We start from the raw sequence: 17148 nt of genomic DNA, 5'->3' as shown, positions 1-17148 counted from the left end.
AAACTAGACTTCATGCGCACGATGTAAACTTACGATTCAAATTGAGTATCTATGTAACTTGAATATCTATATATCTATATTATTTTATAGATAATTTGTATCGAAATGAATTATTTCAAATTTGAATACAATTTTCGATTAACTGTTCTGTAGTGTATTGAAAATTATTCATGTATTGTTTTCTAAAATTATAAACAAGTTTGTTTTCCCAATCAATTGAAAAGTATGCTGTAAAAAGAGTACATTTTAATTTACATTTTTAGTCGTTTTATCATTTTATTAAAAATTTACAAGTATCACTACTATTGGTGCAGCTACTCTCCAATTTGTATTGTTGTAGTAAAATAGGTTATGCTATAATTTGCCATAATATATAATTTATACGATTTTTATATAAAAATACGTGATATACATTAGAAAGAGAATGAAAAAATCGAATGTCGCGTTAGTGATAAAATGAATCAGAACGAATTGAAACGATCGATCAAAATTTTTTCCCCTGAGCAATTTCGAGTAAGAAAATTGTCTTTATCGAGATTATATTGGACATCAATTGAAAATAGCACAATATAATCAAATCTCTGATCAAATAAAGTATAATATTTAGAAAAAGTCAAGTTTACAGGTTATTAACAAAATGCTACTGTCGATTAAAAGAAAATAATACTGGTTTTCATCGAAGAAAACTGCCGGTCTAAAATGAACACTTTATAATCGATAATGATATTCGTTAAATCTAGTAAGTCTCATAAGTTTTGCTTTGTCATTATCCGAAGAATTCAAGACTATATGATGTTTCATGGTAAATATTAATCTTCGGAAAACAAAACACTAAAAGCATAGTAGATATATTCCTGTCATGATCTTTTCTTTCCTGTTTTTGGTGCAGATGATGCTTTCCTTTTCAATGTACAATTTTGGAAATGATCGTATATCTGTAAACAATTTGTTTACCTTTTGCATATTTCATACATAATTTTTATAGATAATAATAAATATATAATTTTTAATTTATTATCTGCTCTTTTGTGTTATCTGAAATTTGATGTTACTTTAATCTTTCATTTCTAATGTCATTTAGATTTTCATGATTTTCTATTTTTTCAGTTTTCATGTTGTTTAATTACAATGCATTTACATATATCAATATATTTTAGGTTCCCCATGGTGTGAACTTATAATGTGATATCATTGAGAATTTGTTTTTATTCCACAAGATAATGACTATAACCATGTAGAATTTAGTATCAAGAAGATGACGCCTCATTTTGTAGCTCTGACACCCATAAGAAGACGATGTTTGATCATACTCTCAATAGTATTAATACCATGCGCCATTCTAAACCTTTTATCACCATCAGAGTTGCATGAAGAAACAGTCTTGCAAAATAGTATCGCAGAATTACAAGCTAAATTGGAACATTTACATGCTAAATATATTACAAGTCAAGAAGAGATAAATTTATTGTCACATCAGTTATTGCAATTAATAGAGAACAATCACATTTTGCCAGATCTTCAATTTTTACTTAACAATACCACATCAAATGTGACCAACATAAAATTGCCATCTATATATAATTTTCTTCCTCATTTTTTGAATGATCCTACTAGTCTACGTCCAGCATTTGTACAGAGTAAAGGTCGCACTGGAGTTAGCATGGTACTTGGTGTACCAACAGTTAAAAGAGAAGTACAAAGTTATTTAATGGCAACACTTAAAAATTTATTAGATCGCATGAATTCTGTGGAGACAGCGGATACTTTAATCATCGTGTTAATTGCAGAAGTAAGTGTTTGTAAGATAATAACAAAGTTGCCTTGAAATATTGCACTATAGCTATTTTTATCTATGTATCATTCATATATATTTTTACAGACAGATTTGGAATATGTAACATATGTTGCAAAACAAATTGAAGTTCAGTAAGTTATATGTAAAAAATAGCAATGTTTGATGCTATCCATTTCTTAATATGTCTAATTTATTTGTTTATATCTCAGGTTCCCAACTGAATTTGAAGCTGGTGTAATCGATGTAATATCTCCATCTGCATCTTATTACCCAGATTTATCCAAATTGCATGATACTTTAGGTGATGACCACCAAAGAGTTGTTTGGAGGTCAAAGCAAAATTTAGATTTTGCATTTCTTATGTCATACGCTCAGACAAAAGGAACATTTTACGTACAACTGGAAGATGATATTTTAGCTAAAAAGAATTTTATAACAACAATGAAATCTTTTGCACTACAAAAGATAGCAACTAAAGAAAATTGGTTTGTTTTGGACTTTTGTCAATTAGGATTTATTGGTATGTTATATTGATATCGATATGTTAATTGCTAAAATTAATTGCTTTGTTTTATATTCATAATTTTTTATCAGGAAAGTTATTTAAATGTGCAGAACTGCCATGGTTGATACAATTTTTTTTAATGTTTCATAACGATAAACCAGTCGACTGGTTATTAGATCATTTGGTATCGACTAAAGTTTGTAGTCTTGACAAAGATAGTGTAAGTGTATACACTTAATAGCGAATTAGGAAAAAATATATTTTAAAGACACTTATGTTCACTTATGTAATATATTTATGTTAATCAATGTTTTGTATATTTTAGAAACATTGTAAAATGGCTAAAGCAGAATTATGGGTTCACTACAAACCTTCGCTTTTTCAACATATAGGAACGCACTCCTCGCTGAAAGGGAAAGTACAGAAATTGAAGGTACATATATTAAAAGGAAAACAATTACACATATGGTATTTTTGTTTTTCTTTCCATATTCTATAGTTATTATAAATGTTATGTTTAGGATAAACAATTTGGAAAAATAACATTATATTACGCGCACGAAAATCCAGAAGCGATAGTAGAAACACAAATTAAACCTTACAAACAATATACATTACAAAAGGCCTATAAAGGTGAATCATTCTTTTGGGGTCTTTTGCCGCAACCTGGAGACCATTTAAAATTCAAATTCTCCCATCCTATTTTTATAAAAAGGTATTTTAAACATGTATCATATTTTATGCAACAAGTAATTATGACGTTAACTTTTGTAATGCAGGTACTTATTTAGAAGTGGAAATCCTGAGCATCCATCTGATAGATTTTATAACACTACAGTAGAGGTCTTTACAAAGATATCTGCATCCATGAATAGAAACAGTAATGACATTACCGAGGATGGTTATGTTATTATAGGTATTGTACAATATTATATGAATAGGCATATGTAATTAATAATATATATATATATATATAACGTTGTTTATAATTAGGAAAGTTTGATGCACTTGGGATTGCTCAAGGAACGGTAGATCCAAAATTAGGAAAAATATTGATACTTCGTTTGACAGTACACAGCGAAAGTGAAAATTGGGCTATCTTATCTGAGGTAACATTTGTCAGTAAAGAATGTCGTTATATTTATAAATGTTATATAAGTAAAATTTACACAGATTTTCACATTTATTTTTCATTTTTTATATTAACAGATTCATATAGTCGAAGATCATCCTAGTTGACCTTCGGAAAAAATATTTCGAAAATTTTTTCGGCATCATTTACAGGGATAATATAAGTTAATTATTAAATTATTTTTAATTTTATTTTCGTGTCATCATATCTTGATAGATAATAGATTAAAGATTATTTTCCACCGTCCACCATGAGAGATAGCTTATACGATATTTTAGTAGATCTGATTTTAATTTAGAAAGTGAGTTTAACAAAATTTTATTTTTAAAAGATGAATCATCATTACGTATAACGGGACGATATAAATATAAGTCCTTTATTAGCAAAAATATTTAATTCTTTTTCTGAGATACGTTTTCGAGCAACTTGCGAAATTTTTGACCAATTTTACCAATTCTCTAATCGAAACAGTACCTGCGTAGTCAATATGTTATTTCATTTATCAAAGATCGAAACACCACTTATAATTTTATGTAGGTATTTCTAGTATGTGAGCAAGGAAGTTTCTGTGACTTGAATCTCTCGCACAATACTATTAATGCGAATAGGAATGTCATATACTTAACATCGCGATAAAAATAAGTGCCAGACTATTTTAAGAAATGTTAAGGTCAGTGGAACAAACAAGTGATTTATCTTTTCGTAAAACAAGGAAAAACCGTTGAACAAATATACATTTGTAATATGTGTAATTATGTGCAATTTATATTCTTTCTGTAATATATTATTAAAGAAATATTATTAATGTCTAGAGATTCGAATACTTGTTACATATTAAAAAGTGAACGGTGATTTGAAGTTTGTATGGTTCTCGCATATGTATTATTTATTTCGTATAGCTTCTTATATAAATATATATTATTATAAAAAAAAAAATATATATATATATACATACATACATAAATATATACATACACATGTATTTTCATATAAAATAAAATATATTTTTTTGAACATTAAAATATACGCTTACTTAGAACTATTGTAATTACTGTACGCTATTTGCTACATATACTGCATTATAAGTTTACATTAACAAAGATATTATTTTCATAATAATCTTTTGATATCAATTAAACCGTATAAGGATTAAGTCGATTAAAAATTGCCATTACTTTTGAGTGAAATTATTTTAAACGCTTTCGTACTTAATTACGTCCTTAAAGAAACCATTACCCTGAATGGTTTAGGACTAATGGTGACTCCATCGACAAAATCTTCTGTCGATGGTTCTTCTCCAGGTACTGTGGAAAATGTGAATGCTTGTAACAGAGTAGTAGCTATAATAAATGTATTGCTTCTAGCTAAATTCTCCCCCATACAACGGCGTCTGCCTATTGCAAAAAAATAACAGTGTTAAACGTATGATTATTAAAAAAAAAAAGAAAATGATTACGTCTCTTAATGTTGAAATACGTACCCAAGCCAAATGGCAAGTACGTGGGTGGCGTAATGATATTACCACTTTCGTCTATAAATCTTTCTGGTCGGAAGTTTTCGGGATCGCCCCATGATTCATCCATTAATACTCTATTGAAATTTACCAAAAGCATCGTATTCTAAAATAGCGTTAGCTATATTATTTGCTCAAAGATTTTAATCGCTTCGTACTCGATACCCTTCGTCGCATCAGATACTTACTTTTGGTATCGTATGACCCAATATCGTAGTATCTCTTTGCGCTCTATGTGGAACATTTAACGTTCGTCCTGCGAAGAATCTCAGTGATTCCAAGACGATGGCGTTCATATATGTCATTCTAAAGTGAGATAATTAATTACATTTTATACAGACGATCAATAAAAAATATTAAATTTTCTAATAGCAATCTTAGAATCGAATTTTTGTCAAATTTTGTCTTTCTGAATCACCTCGTCCGATCTTCTAGAGTTGGAAGTCTGTTACGTCCAATTACTCTATCTATTTCTTCGTGTGCCTTTTTCTGTACTTTCGGGAATAGCACTAAATATAAAAAACAAAAGCAAAGACCTTTGGACGTAGTTTCTGAACCTGCTGTAAATAAATCCATACAAATGGCAAGCAATTGAGATTCTGAAACATAATTCGGTATAATTACGATCGATTTAAATGAAATATTACTCTTAAGGCGTATATCTAATATTGAAATACCTGAAAACGTGTTGTTATAATTTTTAGAGTTCAAAACAGTTAGATATACGTCCATTAAATCTCGCGGCGAGTCTGGTGCAAAGTCGTTCTTATGAGTATCCAGTTCATCCTATAATTATATTACTTAGCTTCTCCTATAATTGACATTCGATATTCAAATGGTATTTTGTTTACCTTCAAGTACTCCCAAAGTTGTCGATGAACCTCCACGAACGATTTGTAACCGGACATTTCTGGCGCGATAAATCTCAGTAGCGGAAAATGACCAAACGGTGCTCCTAACATATCGATTTTCGTTAAAGCCTGTGTCAGAATCCGTTGGAAATAAGTTAGCTCCTCGTCACCGATATTAAACCTGAATTAGATATCTCGAATATAAATTTTGTTATTGAAAAACTGTTTGATCTTTCAATGTGACCAGATCGATATTTCAACTATCAAATAAGATAATACGTGGAAGTAACAGAGAATGAACAACCTTTTACCAGCTATCATTCTCCACAAAGTATTGAGTACTGTAATTCCAAACACGTCGTTCATTGGAATTATCGTTCCAGGATGGGATTGAGCCATCTTGATCTCCACGTATTCGTAAGCATTTACGTACAAATCCGAGGCTTTTACTTGCTTTTCACTCGTTGTATGCTTCTCCATTAATTCTGACTCGTTCGCCTTATCTTTTTCAATTAATCGATATATCTGTCCATTGTCATACTCGTTATTGTTGCAATACATTTTAGATTCGTTAATTCGATTATTATGTTGGTCGCTGATTAACTTTTTGATGTGTTCAACGAGCGATCGGCACTCTTCTTGTATTATTACAGCCATGTCTTGCCGACCGAAGCCGAGGTCACGGAGATGTTTCAACACGAATCTTCTTTGCTCGATCCACAAATTTCCATCCACGAGAATTAATCCTTGAATCGAAAAGATCCAAATTCATGAATAAAAGATAAATAAAAAAACGGATCGAATAAGATTAAACGTTTAAAATGAATCTTTAATTAGATAACTAAAGAAAAAGTTGATGCTGACGAAGTTACCTCTCCTACAACCGGAAGTTCGCACATCGTAAAGTAGACCAAGCGGTCTTCCATCGCAATCTTCATTAGCGAACATTGTCCGAATGCTCTCATAATCATTTAGTATGACGATACGGTCCACGCCGACTTTCAGACCGACCACCGGCCCATATTTCTTACATAAAGTGAAACAGGTCTTGAACATGTAACCAGTTTTCTTGCGAAGACGAGTCAGTTCGATGGCGCAGCCCAAAATTGGCCACCATTTTGGACCTAAAATCCTCAAAAATTAGACATACACCGACCGCGTTTTTCTTAATATTTATCAAATTGTTAAAAATAATTTTTTTATTCCATTTCTTTTTTTACTAATTGATAATCGGTTTGGGGGAGGAAGTTAAAAATGTATAAATTAAGGGAAATATAAGCTAGAGAATATAACAGCACCTGGTGGGTATCCTTTCGGTTTCCGCGATCCTAGATATAGTAGCAGTAAGAGTAGTATTATACATAACACCACCGTGGAAAACATACTGCGAACACAATAAATACCGTTATAAGTTTACTTTACACGGTACTCGATATTTTAACGCGAATGTATTTGTTCATTTATTTAGAAAATCCCTACCCCAAGCCTAAGAAAAGCCCAAACCCTACGGCACGAGGAAGAAAAGTAGTTGGAATAATGAATAATGAATGTACAACAAAGGAAGTAAAGATGAAAAAGGAATATAAATATATGAGAGAAAAGATGTAGAAGAAAAGACGGGCAAAGGAAGTTACGTTATAAGAACAACGCTGATTGCCTTAACTTGTGAAACCAGCTCCTTCGGAGATATTATTTGCGTAGTAAGTTGCCTATTCTAGTAACGGGGCAACAAAATCTAAGATCACTCGAGAACAAAAAGAAATCAACCCGAAAGACCAGAGTATTGCATAAATAAATTCTAGACTGGATATACTATATCGATTATATGGTATCTTAAGCGGAATATAATCTTTCATATCGATACGTTCTCATGAAAAAAACTTTTAGAAATACACGCTTGCAACAGTTTCGGTAAGGGAAAGTGATTAAACGAGATGCGGAATTCGACTCTCACCTCGATTGCCGTTTTCGACTATTTTGAAACGTGGGTTTGCGCCGCGCTTTTGAGGAAGAAAGTGGACATACACGCGGACTCGTGAGAGAAAGTTACACGGAAGGGCCGAAACATGCTCTCACTTTCATTATTTCATAACTCTTTGCGTAATCGGTGTATACGCTTAAGCGTTTTTTATTCTTTTTCCAAACGTGTCATCTTTTTCGATATATTCCAATTGCATCTTCGATCACTGATCCCATGTCTACGATACACAATACTATCAACAATATTATCGCGATCAGTTGTACTTTTTGTCCTCTTCCTCTCTTATTAAAACAGCCTTTTTATCTTCACTATTTAAGTATTTCGCGAATCATACGACAATTAAATTTTCATTATTGTAAACTATTTTCTAAAGTTTCCTATACAACTGTCTCCCTTTTCGACATATTTTCTTGCGTCTTGTATTTTCTTCATAAATAATATTTTGCGAATGAATCAAAAAAATACAATCAAAACCTATGAATAATAAATTTATAGCGTTCAAATATTAGCGCAATAATTTATCAACGACTAATTTAGAAAATTTGTTTTAAAGTTAGATAAAATGCAAATCGATATAGAAACAATTTTTATTATTATTAAAAATTACTAAAGCGATAATCTGTCTGATACATCTATCCGTATCCTTAAATCAATCTTACCTTACATCTGGAGAAATTTGCTGTTCTGTTGTGCACGCAAAACTGGCCGTGGTCCAGCCTGCAAACGGCTTTTAAATACCCCTCTTCGTATCCAACGATTTTTCATTTTGCGTACAGAAGATAACAGCCTTAAGTTGTATCTTCGGTTAAAACTTGTTGAATAACAGTTTTACGATACAGCTTAATACGGTTATCTTCTGTCCGCAAAATGAAAGATCGTTGGATACGAAGAGGGGTATTTAAAAGCAATCTTATACAATTTAAATACAGCTCAACCATTATACGCACATCATGAGCAGAATAATTTATTAATATTAGTGAAAGTTATACATATTAACGATATCTAGCTGTAAATAATAAAATTAATTTTTAGAAGCACACTGAAGAAGCGGAAGTTGCTGGCATTTTTGTTTTCTTTTTATTTAAAATCATTAATAATTACATTGACAGTCCTTCAGTTACTTCGACTTAGTAATTCCAATGCTTGTTCTTTATACCGCGGTCTTCCGAGTTGACTCCTTTCTTCCAACGATCTCAGGGTTCCCGAACTATGCAGGTATTGAAGTATTTTTGAACGAGTCGATATCTTCTCTAGATCTTACTATAAGTTCAGGCGATCAGCGTTGCAATTATTTGACTCTTAACGTGTTACTATAGTATAACTTACTTTGTTCGTCTTTTTTCTTATATATTTATATTTCCTTTTTTTGTTTTCTTTGTCGTATATCTGTCATTCTTTATTACAAGTACTTCTCTTCATTGTACAAATATAGAGCTTGTGCCCGCGATTTATAAATAAATAAATTAACTAATCTTATCGGAATATTTTTTTTTAGAAGTAAATTTTATTGCAATAAATAAAAGGAGCATCGAGCATGAAACTGAAAAGATCAAATAAATTGTTCCGTACCACGATCCAGTCATTAAACACTCGGCCATTTCTTCAGTCACAACACCGTTCGAAAATAACCGTTTCTAATTTTCTAAAGATGCCATGTATCTTCTCCAGTCTTATTTCTCCGTCTATGTTTACCTTAATATATTCACTCGGACCAGCAATAATCCCCAAGAAATCGTTACTGCCGTGCTGAAAATTAGTCTTTATTACCACTAATTCTGCCTGTTCTGCCTAAAATCTGCCTGAAATAAGGTTTAATGTTTGCCGTCGAATCCCTTATTTTTACGATGCATTATCGAGGCGCTCCCCGGTTTTATTAACTGTAACTAACGATTAAATGTTGGGACACGCGCGATTTCCGCGTGCGTCGCTCGATGGTACGCTCCGTATCTACGTTTGGGGGCTTCAGTTTGGGGCGGTCAGTTCTCTTCTTTTCTTATCAGTTCTTCTAACCAATTAACAGCGATGACCGTTACCCTTACTTCTTCACCGAAATTTTTAATTGACTAATCCGCTTGTCCCATGTTCTAGGCTCGTCCATCTCAAGTTTTCATCTTTTCCACATATATCACTTACACTCAGCTTTCCGCGCAAGGTACGCAATAAAACAGTACCGTTCCGTATACACTGAACGAACATTCATTCGCACATTCAGTCTCCGAAGGTGTTCTCTGTGAAATATACAGTTATATTTAAACTTTAAAACCCTGTGTCAGATTCCATCTAAATATTCCTATAATTGTAATCGAAGTAGGGAATCGGCTTATTCGTAGTGTCGATACTAATCAAGACGAGAATTTATGATCCTCGTTGACGAGTCATGCCGCAGACGTGTCTCCCTGCGAACACAGTCAAACATAAATATAATAAAATATTTTTTATTGTGCAGTGACTAAATTACACATAAATTATTTTATATATGTTCTTTCTCTTTTTCTATTCCTTCTTCTTGCTCTACTTTTTCTTCTTCCTTTACTTTTTCTTCTTCCTCTACCTTTTCTTCTTCCTCTACTTCTACGAATTCGAAAGGTAGACGATCACCCCATTCGCTACTCCTTGCACAACGATATGTATTTCTAAAAATGCAAAACATTACATTAACGTCACTGAAATTCTTTTATAATACATTTTTTAAAACTTAGATAATACACACTTTCCATTTTTCCATGTGGTAAAAATTTGTTCTTCTAATTTTCCCGAAGATGTACACATACGGCATATAACATGTTTGGAACGTTTCAATACTTCTCTGACAATTCGAGGCCATTTACAATCATTTTCGGGACGGTTACCTAAAAAATTATACATTTTTAAAAAAGAAATATATACTGGGAAATTTATTTATTGTTCCTAGATTATTTTCATTACATATAACTGACATTACTATGTAATATCGTGCTAAAGTACCTTTTTTGAGTACCACATACGAGTAACGTTCACGTTTATACATCGAGGTTCCACCAATAGGTAATGTTGGATAAGTAATTTCAAAATTACAAGGAGTGTCATCCGTCGTATATCTAGGACACACTGTATCGTGAGGGCACTAAAATGTTAATATTATATGTTAAATTAATGTCTACCATAAGATGATGATTATATTAACACTTACAGGTGAAAATACATGAGCACCATGGGCTTTTTTAGAATTCAGTATAAATTCTCGTGCTTCGTTAACTAGCTATTTAAAATAAAGTGATTAGTTATAAATACATCATGTAAAATCAATTAATTAATCAATATATTAAATATCATTATTTAAAATACAATAAAAATCAATTTTTAAGAGTGTGTATAGCTTACTCTGAATCCAACATTCGTTCCTTGTTCTATAATAATCAAATATTGTTCTGTTTTACGCCATAATTTTGAAATTGTTTCAAGACGAGACATTTGATGTGGTAATTCCAATAAAGAGTAAGCACTCACTACAATATCGTAAGTTGGCTACGATAGAAACAACGTCTTTAAACTCTGTTTTAGATACTTTAATACGATATAAGTTATATTCTTACAATTGGAGACGCAGGAAAAAATTGTCGATAGAAAATATGCATTGGTTTAACTTGTGGTATAGCTCTTTTCATAAGGTATTCAGATAATTCATGCATATCTTTAGAAATATCAACACAATAATACTCCTTAATAGAATTAACCCAGAATTTTGAGGCTGCCCTAGTGAAATTAGATTTATATTCCCCTAATATTTTTACTTCAATACCTTTAGAAGAAAGAAAAATAATTTTTATGTATATTATATCTTACCACATAACTGTTCCAGTACCCGAACCAAAATCAAATAATGTCTTTGGCGTGAAATTTTTATCGTTATTAACAATTTCGTTGAAAATTCTATACAAAACAGAATATTCAGGCATACTTCTATTAACTAAATATGATAAGCTTGTGTAGGTATCATAATGAATTGGCGCCCAATTATAAAGAATAGTTTTAAGAAGCCTTTTAGCTTCTGGGTTTTCAAATTTATCATCGTTATTTAAATCTTGCATTTCATGTTGGTTAAGTCTTGACTGAACTTCTTTCATTTTCAAATGAACATCTTTCTTTTCTGGTGGAGGCTGTCGATTATATAGATGTGCTGCTAATTTTTGACTGCTTGCACATATGCCTTGTAATGAAATGGTTCTATCTGTAAAAATATAAAATTAATACTTGAAATATTTAAACATAACAATCATGAAATCTCATATTAATGATATACAACATATTTTTTTAAGCTTGTTACCATATAGAATGTCTCGAACTGCATCTGCAAGCCAACTTGGTTGCTCTACTTGTCTAGGTTTTAATATACCTGGATGTTGTTTATGTTTAAGTCTATCATTTGAAATTAATTCATTCACAGCATCTACAACTTTCATTCCTTGTTTTGTTGAGAACTAATAAAACGAAAGCAATGTCTAAATTTGTGCTTTCATATATATACTTAGTAATATAAAATGATAATTAATATAAAATAAAAAAATAAGGCATAAACTTATATTACTTAGTAATAGAAAATAATAAGCTATGATTATTCCTATAAGAACAATCTATTAATATAAATGTTCTTAATTACCCATCGCATTTGTTTATATCCCGAAAAAGCTAGTCTTGTTGACATGATGATAATCTTATTTCTTAATTTTGGTTTTTTATCAGTTAAAGAACTGTATATAAAATATTAACATTTATAATATAAGGACGTACTAACTTTAATGCCATTAATTAAAACAACAATATGAATGTTCAAAATTCGATGAGGCGTACAAAATATAATAATATTATTATAATATAATGCAGTATATGTGTATTCTATAACCTCAAAGAAATTCTGCGTAAAGGTATCTATCATATGCTTAACATGTTTTTTCTAAGATAATTTATGAATCTCCTTCGTATACAATTAATCGTGATATATGTGTACTGGTACAGTCGGTGAAATTCGAACACTACAGTTGTCGAATTAATTAATTCATAAAAAAATGAAATTCACAGAGCACTTAAGTGCTCATATTACACCAGAATGGAGAAAACAATATATAAATTACGAGGTAAAAGAATTAGAAATATTTATTTTCGATCTAATGTCAACTTTACAAGTTTGTAGTTAATGATCAAACGTTTTAAGAAATGTATATTAAAATAAAAATACTATTTTATAGGAAATGAAAGCATTGCTCTATGCTGCGGTAGAACAAGCACCAGCTGCAGACATAACGGAATCCCACATATTAGAACGTTATTTTAGCAAATTTGACGAACAATTTTTTCACTATTGTGATAAGGAATTGGCAAAGATAAATACGTTTTATTCAGGTAAATTTTTCATCTTACAATAATTATTTAATTTACTTACAATATTAATTAAAAAGTATATTAATTATTTGCCTATTTCATTAGAAAAATTAGCAGAAGCAACACGTAGATTTGCAACCCTCAACAATGAATTAAGTGAAATTCTGTCAGTTTCTGAGCAGGTACAGGGAAGTCGTAAAATCCGTTACCGTAACAATATTCTGCACAAAAAGCCAGTCTCAGCACGAAAACTTCAAGAACTGAAATTAGCTTTTTCTGAATTTTATCTTTTTCTCATTTTACTTCAAAATTACCAGAATCTTAATTTTACTGGATTTAGAAAGATATTAAAAAAACACGATAAAGTGAGTAAAAACAATTAATGTATATAAAAGTTTGTATTTACAATAACTAATAGAAAATTGTTACGTTAGCTTTTAAATATAGATCTTGGAGCAAAATGGAGAGCAGAGCATGTAGATACAGCGTTATTTCACACGCACAAAGACATAGACAGACTTATTGCAGAAACAGAGGCATTGGTTACCAGAGATTTAGAACATGGAGACAGACAACGTGCTATGAAACGTTTAAGAGTCCCTCCACTTGGAGAACAGCTTTCTCCATGGATTACATTCAAAGTCGGACTTTTTTCAGGGGCCTTTGTGGTTCTTCTTATAGCAGTGGTACTTTCAGGTAGCTAAACACATGCAATGCACGTATAAAGAAGTTTTTAATATTTGTATCATTTGATAGGTGCACGTTATAGCGACAACAATAATTGGCGAGTTTTGTGTAGATTATATCGTGGACCACTTCTTATGATTCAGTTCCTTTTTCTCATGGGAATTAATGTATATGGATGGAGATCTTCTGGCGTAAATCACGTTTTAATATTTGAACTGGATCCCCGTAATCACTTATCGGAACAGGTTGTATACTTTGTAAATGTTATGTATGTAAGTCACTGACATGTATAATGTATTTTTAGCACATTATTGAAATGGCTAGTGTATTTGGATTGGTTTGGTCTCTATCAATTTTGGGATTTTTATACAGTGAAACGTTAGGAATACCACCATTTGTTCAGCCTGTAAGTCTTTGTAATATATAAAGTTATTAAAAGATATATGTAAGTTATGTTTCAGATGTTGTTGTATATATTACTGGTTTTGTTTTTGTTCAATCCAACAAAAACATTACGTTATGAAGCTAGATTTTGGGCACTCCGTGTCTTGGGTAGAATATTTTGCGCTCCATTTTTCTATGTCGGATTTGCTGACTTCTGGCTTGCCGATCAACTTAATTCGCTAAATACTGTTTTCTTAGATTTTCAATATTTCGTTTGCTTTTATGTGCAAAATTCTTCGTGGACCGACGTCACTGGTTCGTAATTAGATATTGTAAATTATAATTTTACAGCTCAACAGAAGTTAGTAATTACCTAATTGATGTATTTTTTGGTAGATGCAGAAACTTGTATAATGCGCGAATTATCAATGAGATTATTTGTAGCTTGTTTGCCAGCATGGTTTCGATTTGCACAGTGTCTACGGCGATATAGAGATACAAGGGAAGCCTTTCCTCACCTTGTAAATGCTGGGAAATATGCTACTAGTTTCTTCGTTGTAGTATTTTCTTATTTATATTTAACTAATGCTAGTAAGTATCTTTAAGAATAGTTAACATAACGAAAGAATTATAATACGTCTAGAGTAATTACTACCTTGCAGAGTATTACGTGATGTCTACCGAAAATCCCTATTTTTATTTATGGATAATCGTAAGTATTATGAGTTCTTGTTTCACGTACACATGGGATATAAAATTAGATTGGGGATTGTTTGACAATAATGCAGGAGAAAATAAATTTTTAAGGGAAGAAATTGTTTATTCCTCTCCGGTAAGATTGATTGTTTATATAAATTAAGATAGTAATTTTATATCTATGCAGTAATATTTATATTATGTTGTAGTACTATTATTATTTTGCAATAATCGAAGATTTTATACTCCGTTTTGGTTGGGCATTTTCGTTGTCTCTCACCGAAATGGGATACGTACATGCAGATTTAATGGTTTCTATAATTGCGCCATTGGAAGTGTTCAGGTAAGTTAGAAGTAAGTTGATATCGTTAGCAACATAGGTATATTTTTAGAAATTGCGATTTTGGCTGTACATCCATGTATGATCTATTTCATACTGCACATCGTTATGTAGTCTCATTTTTAGACAAGCTTGATGACAATTTTCGTTTGCATGAAATTTAAAATTATTTTATATTTCAGTCACGCAAAATTTATAAAGCGATGTTGACTAAGTGAAACAACTAATAAATCATAATAAACAACAAAATAAAATTTTTGTTTATTTTTCATTTTTATCCTTGTTTTATTTATTCCATCGTGTATTTCATTAATCGCATTAATCTTTTCTTCCGTCTTCGTTAAATGTTTAAGTAATATTTTATTATTGTCGATTTATCATCAGTAACTACGTAAACGTTTTTATTTACCATAAGAAATATTATGTATCAATTCGCCTTACTAATCAGTTGATAGAAGGTACATATGGAATTATTTTCGTCTGGAAAACGAACACCTATACAATGTAGGCAAATTTCGAGCTGTCCGAGATATCTCCATAGGGCCTTACAGACGCAATGAACACGATGAACCGAAGGCTGCTATACATCTTATGGATCGTACGAACAGCGACGATGATGAAAGGACGGCGTTTCGTGATAATTGAAATTGTCATCTTGTAATTGCATCTTTTATTCTTGTATACTTTAATTTGTAAACATAATCATTTTCATGTATATATATATGTATATATATATACAATGTATAGCCTCCATTTATCAATGAAATGAATTCTTTTTTCCTTATTTGTATATTGTATACTAACTTGCATGTTTCGCATGTTAAGTTAACCAATGGTTTAATTTATGCTTTCAAGCTCGTATTTATCCATCATTTTATTACATTCGAAATTGTCACGTATAAAGATCGATTACACGTACAATTTTGATTTCGAAGTAATTGCTGCTCCTTCCTAATAGGAGATTTGTATGGAATTTTTTCCGTTTGGAAAACGAACACCTGAATAATTGCGGCAAGTTCAGAGCTGTCAGAGACATATCTGTTGCACCGGTTGATTGCTCTGATCAAACTCAAATCTTGAGGATGATGGATGCAGCGGATGGGGTGATCAACCGGAAGAGAAAGGAAAACGTAGGGGATAAAAAGCCATCACGCACATTTTCTAGAGGTGAATCCCTAATTTGTGATCTTGATACATAAACGTACTCAAGTACAACAAGCGATTTACAAAAGTTGGATATTAATCGATTTCTCCCTGTAAATGTAAAGAAAATAATAGTTTTATTCGTATCGTTAAAGTACAGGTATATATGATTCTACGAGTTAGACTATACGTGGTAAATGTACAAATCTCGCGAGTGTATTATCAAGTTGTTACACAACATCCATAGCTATGCTTGTATTCTTGCCACAATATCGTGTATGAATATTCCCGCGCAGTCTCGTTAACGAGAATCAATTTTTCGAGAGTTTCGAGATATTCGCTGAATATGTCAGAATCTTAAATTCAAAATGTGGCGGTAAATACATCACGCATAAACACGAATTTTTCTTAATCATACAAAATATCAATTACAAATTGTAATTAAAATAAAGTATTTTGATGTTTTTAGTAAGTTATTGGAATTCTTTCTCTTAATAAATAAGCTTTTCTACCTCCTTCTTCGTAATTATCGTTTTTTTTTATCGTTTCAACGTTAATTTTCGTTTATTTTGATAGAAAATAATAATGTTATTTTCCTTCGAGTTAACCCGAGCATAATTCAAAATACTTCTATCGAGCTCGAAGAGCTGAGCTGAATAAAATGAAGTATTAAATGCCGACTGGTATCGTGTGTGATTTGAATCAGATATACATAGACATAATGTTAATACCCGTTGAACAGTTGTTGCGATTAGCAGTGCATTGA

The 17148-nt window shown here is 31.3% G+C and overlaps 4 protein-coding genes across 7 annotated transcripts; 2 read left to right on the top strand and 2 right to left on the bottom strand.

The window, feature by feature from the left end:
• The first annotated feature begins 209 nt into the window (after positions 1-209).
• LOC117242063 (alpha-1,3-mannosyl-glycoprotein 4-beta-N-acetylglucosaminyltransferase B) lies at positions 210-4245 on the top strand. Of its 4 annotated transcripts, none has more exons than XM_033508417.1 (10): positions 210-513; positions 1158-1789; positions 1880-1926; positions 2005-2315; positions 2390-2520; positions 2626-2733; positions 2822-3015; positions 3080-3216; positions 3294-3418; positions 3510-4245. In XM_033508417.1, the coding sequence occupies exons 2-10, from the start codon at positions 1256-1258 to the stop codon at positions 3537-3539; spliced, it is 1617 nt and encodes a 538-aa protein (XP_033364308.1). In that variant the 5' UTR covers positions 210-513; positions 1158-1255; the 3' UTR covers positions 3540-4245. The 4 variants fall into 4 exon arrangements, with proteins under 4 accessions (XP_033364308.1, XP_033364307.1, XP_033364306.1 ...); XM_033508416.1 differs by having other exon boundaries at positions 210-739; XM_033508415.1 differs by having other exon boundaries at positions 211-802.
• A 175-nt stretch (positions 4246-4420) lies between these two features.
• Positions 4421-8595, bottom strand: LOC117242061 (probable cytochrome P450 303a1). Its single transcript, XM_033508414.1, has 10 exons — positions 8437-8595; positions 7095-7180; positions 6669-6920; positions 6101-6542; positions 5797-5977; positions 5623-5731; positions 5364-5544; positions 5134-5251; positions 4913-5051; positions 4421-4826 (listed from the first exon to the last, which is right to left on the bottom strand). Exons 2-10 carry the CDS (start codon positions 7177-7179, stop codon positions 4645-4647), a joined length of 1689 nt encoding a protein of 562 aa, XP_033364305.1. The 5' UTR covers position 7180; positions 8437-8595; the 3' UTR covers positions 4421-4644.
• Positions 8596-8725: 130 nt separating this feature from the next.
• LOC117242064 (methyltransferase-like protein 17, mitochondrial) lies at positions 8726-12820 on the bottom strand. Its single transcript, XM_033508419.1, has 9 exons — positions 12414-12820; positions 12081-12234; positions 11600-11984; positions 11350-11509; positions 11138-11281; positions 10947-11015; positions 10742-10880; positions 10488-10626; positions 8726-10410 (listed from the first exon to the last, which is right to left on the bottom strand). The coding sequence occupies exons 1-9, from the start codon at positions 12456-12458 to the stop codon at positions 10248-10250; spliced, it is 1398 nt and encodes a 465-aa protein (XP_033364310.1). The 5' UTR covers positions 12459-12820; the 3' UTR covers positions 8726-10247.
• On the top strand, positions 12820-16855 carry LOC117242060 (xenotropic and polytropic retrovirus receptor 1-like). The gene is made up of 11 exons (XM_033508413.1): positions 12820-12888; positions 13000-13153; positions 13238-13497; positions 13567-13828; positions 13889-14064; positions 14124-14225; positions 14281-14518; positions 14600-14794; positions 14866-15035; positions 15109-15242; positions 16198-16855. The coding sequence occupies exons 1-11, from the start codon at positions 12820-12822 to the stop codon at positions 16436-16438; spliced, it is 2001 nt and encodes a 666-aa protein (XP_033364304.1). The 3' UTR covers positions 16439-16855.
• Positions 16856-17148: the final 293 nt, after the last annotated feature.

Source organism: Bombus vosnesenskii, unplaced genomic scaffold, assembly GCF_011952255.1.
Source record: "Bombus vosnesenskii isolate JDL3184/JDL3185 unplaced genomic scaffold, Bvos_JDL3184-5_v1.1 scf7180000016263, whole genome shotgun sequence".
In the NCBI taxonomy this organism is placed as follows: domain Eukaryota; kingdom Metazoa; phylum Arthropoda; class Insecta; order Hymenoptera; family Apidae; genus Bombus; species Bombus vosnesenskii.
Note: the sequence above shows the minus strand (reverse complement) of the source record. Positions and strands in the feature narration are given on the sequence as shown.

Bases quoted from the DNA above. Each gene is read 5' to 3' on its own strand.
- LOC117242061 (XM_033508414.1), bottom strand. From the start codon at position 7,179: ATGTTTTCCACGGTGGTGTTATGTATAATACTACTCTTACTGCTACTA. The intron at 6,921-7,094 runs GTGCTGTTATAT...TGAGGATTTTAG, and splicing joins ACCGAAAGGATACCCACCAG to GTCCAAAATGGTGGCCAATT. The intron at 5,978-6,100 runs GTTGTTCATTCT...TATCTAATTCAG, and splicing joins AGAATGATAGCTGGTAAAAG to GTTTAATATCGGTGACGAGG.
- LOC117242060 (XM_033508413.1), top strand. From the start codon at position 12,820: ATGAAATTCACAGAGCACTTAAGTGCTCATATTACACCAGAATGGAGA. The intron at 14,065-14,123 runs GTTGTATACTTT...ATGTATTTTTAG, and splicing joins GTAATCACTTATCGGAACAG to CACATTATTGAAATGGCTAG. The intron at 14,519-14,599 runs GTTCGTAATTAG...ATTTTTTGGTAG, and splicing joins TTCGTGGACCGACGTCACTG to ATGCAGAAACTTGTATAATG.
- LOC117242063 (XM_033508417.1), top strand. From the start codon at position 1,256: ATGACGCCTCATTTTGTAGCTCTGACACCCATAAGAAGACGATGTTTG. The intron at 1,927-2,004 runs GTAAGTTATATG...TTTATATCTCAG, and splicing joins GCAAAACAAATTGAAGTTCA to GTTCCCAACTGAATTTGAAG. The intron at 2,316-2,389 runs GTATGTTATATT...ATTTTTTATCAG, and splicing joins TTGTCAATTAGGATTTATTG to GAAAGTTATTTAAATGTGCA.
- LOC117242064 (XM_033508419.1), bottom strand. From the start codon at position 12,458: ATGTCAACAAGACTAGCTTTTTCGGGATATAAACAAATGCGATGG. The intron at 12,235-12,413 runs GTAATTAAGAAC...TCGTTTTATTAG, and splicing joins GATATAAACAAATGCGATGG to TTCTCAACAAAACAAGGAAT. The intron at 10,627-10,741 runs GTACTTTAGCAC...ATAATTTTTTAG, and splicing joins GTATGTGGTACTCAAAAAAG to GTAACCGTCCCGAAAATGAT.